The 7,216-nt window shown below is 34.4% G+C and overlaps 1 protein-coding gene across 1 annotated transcript; it reads left to right on the top strand.

Moving 5' to 3' along the window:
* The first annotated feature begins 344 nt into the window (after positions 1 to 344).
* LOC145765691 (uncharacterized) lies at positions 345 to 6,818 on the top strand. Its single transcript, XM_082577513.1, has 6 exons — positions 345 to 701; positions 1,009 to 1,124; positions 3,001 to 3,170; positions 5,723 to 5,918; positions 6,347 to 6,528; positions 6,733 to 6,818. Exons 1-6 carry the CDS (start codon positions 345 to 347, stop codon positions 6,816 to 6,818), a joined length of 1,107 nt encoding a protein of 368 aa, XP_082433639.1.
* The last annotated feature ends 398 nt before the right edge of the window (positions 6,819 to 7,216 follow it).

Below are 7,216 nucleotides of genomic sequence, written 5' to 3'. Positions count from 1 at the left end.
TAAAATAATTTGTATCTTCTTTTTATTCAATGTTTTGCTTACTAGTTTACCATTTAAATAAACAAAATGTTGTGGATTTGCTTCCTCGATGTTTCAATATATCAGAATATGTTATGACATTTGGGGTTATATAACGCTTCAAACTTTGCCCTCTCTTTTAAAATAGAATCCCAAGGTTTTTTTAAAAACTAAATTTCTGTAAACATTGCCTACATGACGCATCTAACACGATTGTGGTAAAAACAAAGTAGCAATATAAACATTTGTTATTGCAGAACTGATCTTCCAGCTCAAAGGTATAAAGTTAGGCTATTTATTCTTGCTTAGACACTGAACGTTTTACCATGTTAGTATTCCTGTATACCTGGATAATTTCATTATTAGTGTTGCGCCTATTTGCTCAAAGCAGTCCTTTCTGTCCGTGTGATGGTCCAAACAAGAGAAATTCTCAGTGGGGCACTTGGTCTACTACTCCCGTTTGCAGCGGATCGTGTGAGAACACTGTGCTTTCTGGTAACAGTACTTGCTTCATCGTCACAAACAGTGGAAGACAAAATGTGGCAAGTTTCTCCTGTACAAGACGACAAATCAATGGTTGTGACCTCTGTGAAGGTCAATGGGGACAGTGGGGAAGCATAGATCAATGCAATGCTGTCTGCGGATTTGGACTTAAGCTGGAGTCTAGAACTTGCTACTTGGTGGTGAGTAAAATACTGACAAAGCTTTTCCAGATTGTTTACGCTTACGTTTACGATCAGTGGAACTTGATGGTTTTAGCCTTTGTTTTCACTTGATAATTTAATCATCTTTCGATTTTCCTGTAAAAACAAATCGAGTGATTTGGTAATGGTACAAAACGATCCTCGACTCATAGCCTACATATGGCCTAAACCTTGTGATAAAGCGTCATATTTAATATTGCTTTAGCAAGAGGGTTTGTAAATAACGTTACTTCTTTCCTTCTCTAATAAATGGTAGTTTTTACTCAACAATTTTTCATTTGATTAGAGAGAAAAACCAGAGAATGTCCGAACTACAAAATGTGCCGGTGATTTGGGCGTGTATGATCAATACAGGAATAGTACATGCACAAGATTTAATAACTGCAATAAACAAATTGAAAGGTAAATTTTGCATAAAAATGGTTAGGCTTAGGCTACATTAAAAATGATGTGTGCTAAGTGACAAACACAGCTAAAGACGGTCACTATGGGGTCTATAGACTTGGTATATTGACATGTGTTGTTTTTACTGTGATGATCAGAAATAGAAACAACTGAACCGAAAATATGTCGCTTTGTCCAATGCTCTATCACGTGACTCTTTTCTACGTTTTCAGTGGTGACCTGTCTACAATTTGTGTATTCTTGCCTTCTGGCATTCATAGCCTGTAAGAAGTAGCACGTTTTTCCAATGTAATATCCTCCACCAAACATTTCTATTGGCACCGCTGCCGTACATTTCTTCATTATGTGGTCCTTCAACCAATCTTCAATACGTTTTGGAGGTTGTATCAATTTTGAAATACATTTAACTTTTACGTACAGTATTTCGTTTGGTTTTTCTATCACACACAAGCATCAATTGCATTCTGTATGTATAGGCTATGATTTAAACTGTAGGCTTTTTCGGACTGTATAGATAGGCTGCTGCATATTTGTTTTCACTATTAGAAAACAACTGGAGGTTTTCCAATTGATCAAAAAAGTCTACTCATCATCAGACCATAAAAACTTTCAATTTTAATGATCTGTGAAGATTATACATGCCTACTGAAATTAAGGAAAAGGCATATTGCTTAAAACTACGTAGTTTAGCCTACTTTACCTTTGCTTATGCTTTAATTAAGAGAAAGTAGGGTAATATGGGCCAGTTGGTAATGTGGTCTATCCTTGTTTGGCGTATTTAAAAAGAGCGTAGGGTCTCGGTTCCTGAACAACTTGAAAGAAAACTTGACGATAAAGAAATGCAAAGTTAGGTGGAAATTTTGTTTGCGTGAACGCAGCAGTGTGGTGATTGGGTTTTGGTAGGAGTTGTTATAATTTTTCCTTAAACGCAAATAAGTTACAGTGTTGGAGCTAGTGCGGGCAGAAAAATGGTTGAAAGCTTAAAACATTTATAGAACATCTGTGCATATTGCAGCAGAAAGCTTTTAAGTGATGTGTTTACATTTGATTAGAAAATAAAAAAAATTACAAAAGGTCGTTCTGATGTGTAATACGGTCACGTGGTTTTGTGTTGTAGCTATGGGTGAGTCCCCATATTACACCACGGGCAGTGAGATTATGTCGTATCTTTAGCAAAGTTTAATAAAATTGTAAATATGAAAACCAGGACCAAGAATGGGCACATGAAGCCTATGGTGATCTAAATCAGGCAAAGTTATATTTCTGCGACAATGGGCAACAACTTTTTTTTTGCTATTTCTATATCAACTTTTATACTGCGTGATGTGTTTTTGGTTTGTTGTTTGTTTTGATTAAAATCTTTCAATTACTAAATTAGTTTTATATATCTAAGAACCGGATAGTTAATAAAATCAATATTAGACAAGAAACAGTTGATTTTCTTTCAAAAGATTTGGTGGTTCATATTACACAGTGGATAAACCATATTACACAGCAGCTGTGTAATGCGGCCATCGCCAGATCAAAGTTTAACCGCAGTTTGTGCTGGACGTGATAGGTTTTCAGTTTTGGTTTTCTAGCTACTTCTTCGATATTATAGTCTTTATCATTTCCTAAAAAAATAAGTTAATGTGTGAAAGCTATTGCAATTTTTGCTTAGGTGGCCCATATTTACCTCCTTTCCCCTACATAGGTTATCCTTGATCAAGCTACTAGACTCGAAACGACGACCATAAGCTTTGAACAGGCCTTATTCGGTGTTTCCATTCTAAAATTTATTTTATATTTTCAAAAACTTTTTTACACGCGTCGGAAAAAATACGTTTTCAGAATTTTTTTAACAACTTGAGATTAACTTTTCTATTGTTTGTAGAACAATGGCCGTTTCCAGAACGCGAAGACCTGAAGAAAGCACTGTCCCTAGCACAACTACAACTGAAAGCACGACCACAATAATCGCAACTTCAATTGTTACCAATGTTCCTGAATTGGAGAAAGAGCCTTTTCCAACAAGAACTGCTTTCGTTGAGCCAACTGAAACAAGTCAGTTTGCTTTGGTTGCTGCTTTTGTCCATAACTTTTCATGCTGTAACAACATCTATACTGCATAATTAAGAAAGCAATGGGAAGCGCTCAAAATCTTAAAATTAAGCTCATGGCCAGCAAACGTTTCAAAAATTGATAAAATTTCATTTTTATTTCCGAAAAGACAAATTTCTGTAATGAAATAAATCCTTGTTGCAACATATGGTATAAAACCAAAAGTTAAAACAGTTTTGCTTTCAAAACATTTTCTGAACATGAGTTTAGTGTCAACATTTTCGCTCTTTATGTTTTAATCAGATTGACCAGATGTTTCAAATCTTTGAAATGAAAAGAATCAATAGTTGAAACTATTTTAAAATAACTTGCATGGAAAAGTAACCTTACTATGCCCTATCGTTTCCCATTCATCAGCAGAAGGCTGAGTTCTCACTACGATAGCAGCATAAGCGCTGGACTTTCATGAAGCCCAATGCTCCAAAATACCTAAGGTACCTGCAGCTAATAAGGCCCGCTAATTTTCAAACCTCAATATTTTTCTAAATACTGCAAAATTTTGAACGAAACTTGGAATGAGGATACTTTGGGTCTATCTAAACAACATATCTATTAAAGAAGTTTCTAAATGAAAGGGGTTGTAAAATATTAAAAAAATAAAAAAATCTCAAGCGGGCTTTATTAGATGCACGTGTTGTGAATAAGGCTTGGTTTGAATTAGCACCAAAAGTGATGGAAAAGGTGTATTTTCACAATAACAACACCACAAAACAAATTCTAATTGACAACACAGGCACATAACTAATAATTAAACACACAGAGACAATTATTCCCTCTCCCGCCCCATGCTCCATTTTTTAAAAAGCGACATGGTGTTTTTAGATATGGTAGGAATGATAAACTATTTTGATTCTGAAATTATGATATTTCCATTGCAATAACAAATTGGATTAATGACGTAACAAGAATTTTTAGGTCACTCAAGTCTTCAACCCTCACTTTCTTAACCAGGGGTGCACAACGTTACCCCAGGGGCCCACAGGCCTCATTACCAAAATTAGCCTAGTCTGATCATCATTATCAGTCTTGCTTTAATTAGAAAAAAAGTTCAAGTTTATTGGTTTTACTGCATCACCATGCACATATCTTTCACATAAAATGCAAAAAAAAACAGAAGTCAAAGCGGTTTGTTAACTGCAGAACAGTCTAAAATATGTGAAAATTAATAAAACCACTCAATTTCAGTCCCCCCAAACTTCAACTTTCCGTAACTCAAAAAGTTCTCAACTTTAGGCTGTGAAACTTTACCAGTTAGTTTCAATTCACCATAGCAGCAATCAGATCTTCCAATTTTGTTTAAAAGATTTGTAACAACGGAGATCCAGGGAGTGGGCCTTGTTACTGGCCGGGCCTTGCCTTATCTACCCTAATCTTATCACAATTATAGCCATTGGAAACGAATTTTTAGTTAAAGTAAAACGAAGTTTTCTTCCACGAAAAGCGGTCTTGCACAAATTCTTTACGCAAAAATTATTTGAAACAAAATTTGAAAAAAGCTTGTGTCGTCACGAAGCAAATTTGAGTTTTCGTTGTGAAAAAAATTCGTAACATTTTTGTTTTTGTCACTTCCAATAGCCTAACTAAATATATTATTCTAGGTCACCTTTTTTACTATAAATAACTGTATTGTGAGTTGTGACTTATGCGTTTAGAAATGCTACTGCATTTCGGTTCGAAACTAAGTTCTTTTATTTTCGAAAAGAAATTGTTTATTAAAAACCAACTTTAAAAACAAAACGAAACGAAGACAAACAACATGGAAAACAAAACACAATGAAACGAAACACTTCGAATTTTAACGTATTTTTGAACTAATATTCTATTTTGAAAAATAGAAACAAAATAAGTGAACGATTGTTACACTGTAGGCCTACAAGTGTGTCTGTCTTTTAATTTCCCACCAGCTAATTACTAGGAATATCCAATCAATAACCCTATGTAACTAACAAATTTGCACTCAAAGATTGCTTACTAATTGCATTGCAATACGTGCAACAAGTTAATTGTTCATTTCCCACCTCATGCCGATTCATTGCCAATTATTTTAATGTGCTGAAGATTTATTAATTACATTAATTAATAACATTCTTTCAATGCTTTTAAGCAGTTCAGGTATACAAAGCTTCCTCAGCGTATAGTAGCTTGCATTTTGAATCGTTACAGCTATTCCAACATGAAAATTAAATCTTCTGAACTTGTTTCTATTTTAGAATTATTTGTGTTATCGTCCGTTTATACTTGAAAGGAATGAAAAGCACGCGTCATAGTCATAGTTACTGATACTGATCGAAGACAAAGTTGTATTTTTTTTTTATCTATTTTGCAAATTGTGAAACTAAAGTAATAAGTCAGTAAAGCAGAACGCCGTAAAAAAAACAAAATAATGCTGACAAGTCAAATCTTAATCAATACTGTACATTGCTGCTCACGCTCTTTAAAGATCAACTTTGTTTTAGACTTAAAATAAAACGGAGAAATTTCTTTATCGTTTTTAGAAGCTTCCAGCTCTAGAACGCCACGTATTTTCACACAACCTGAGTCACCTATTTTTGCACCACCTGCGCCAACAAGCGGTGGATTTGATACTGTGATACTCGCGGCAGTGCTCGGATCAGTGGCCATGATTTGCGTCACAATAGTGGCAGTCGCAGTTGCTGTGGTTATGCTGAAAAAGAAACGGCCATTCGTACAGTAAGTAAAAACTGTGTACAAGAAATCAAGACAGTCAGACAGATAACCTAACTGTTCATTTCAATCAGGGATGGCTTTTCAACCAATCAACCAACTGGGCATTGATTTTTGAGTTCCTTAAAAAAATAAGTGCAACCATTTTAAAGTATTGTTTAAGTTGTTGTTTGTACTAAGAATATTTTTTTAAATATGATAATTTAATCTTGACAATTTCCAATTTGTACAATTCGCATATTTGTGTGTTTCAAAACACAGAAAACCTCACAAAAAATATGAGAAAATCAGATAGTGGCTTAATTTTCAGGTCATTTGAGCTTCTTGAATCTAGTGACATCTTGGCTCATAAATAAACTGAAAATACAGTAGAATGCCATTGCTTAGAATCGCTGTTATTACGTCCACACCAAGCTTTTATATTTTTGTTTTAGCACTGCAAGTTACTCTACAGCGGATGGAGAAAATGTAGTAACCAGTATTGCCCAGTCAAGAACACAAGACGGAAATTATGAAAGACGCGTGTCAGGACTTCAACAAAATAATTTAACTTATGTGGATATAGACGGTCCCGTTACTGTGAGAAATGACATATATGAGGCAACTTTGCTAGCAGGTACACGCTTTTGTTTTGTGTTTTGTGATGAGGTATTTTTCTTACAAAAAGTGTCGCAAACTACAGGATAAAGCGACCTTTAGATCTAAAAATTAGAGCTTTCAAATAATGCTTCATAAGCTTGTAATGAAATTACAGCATCTTTAAAATAATTTCAAAGCAATATCTTACTTTAATATTTATTTTGTTTTGATGGTTTTCTAGGTAACGAAGGAAGTGGAAACATAAAAGTGAAGAACTCGACAAGTCAAGAAGCCGTTTATTTTTCTATTGAAGAAAAGAAAACATGACGACAATATAATTTGCCGAAAACTGTCTTTCATTGCCGTTACAACACTGTTTTACTCTTAACTGTTGTGAAATCTGTTAATTGTTTTGACTTAGCCTACTTATTAGTGCATTAGTTTTTGGTTCCAACGTTGATTTGGCAACTGTCGAAACAGCAGTTGTAGTTTCAGTATCTGCGTCATATTAGACTCAATGAAAACTAAGTCGCGTTATGAAACTGGACTAAAATTGGTTTAAGACTTGCTATAATTATGCTAGGGTGGCAGTTAAATAACTTATTTTTATTAGTAGGTTAAAGATTAAACACTGTCCGTAAGGTAGACTAAATGTGCAGTTTTAAAATGTAAAACTATCAAAGTATTTTGCAACCCAATAAACTTAAATCTGGTTGTATTCGAAC

The sequence above is a fragment of the Aplidium turbinatum genome, chromosome 2, assembly GCF_918807975.1.
Source record: "Aplidium turbinatum chromosome 2, kaAplTurb1.1, whole genome shotgun sequence".
Taxonomy (NCBI): Eukaryota; Metazoa; Chordata; class Ascidiacea; order Aplousobranchia; family Polyclinidae; genus Aplidium; species Aplidium turbinatum.
This window is presented reverse-complemented; position numbering and strand designations above follow the sequence as displayed.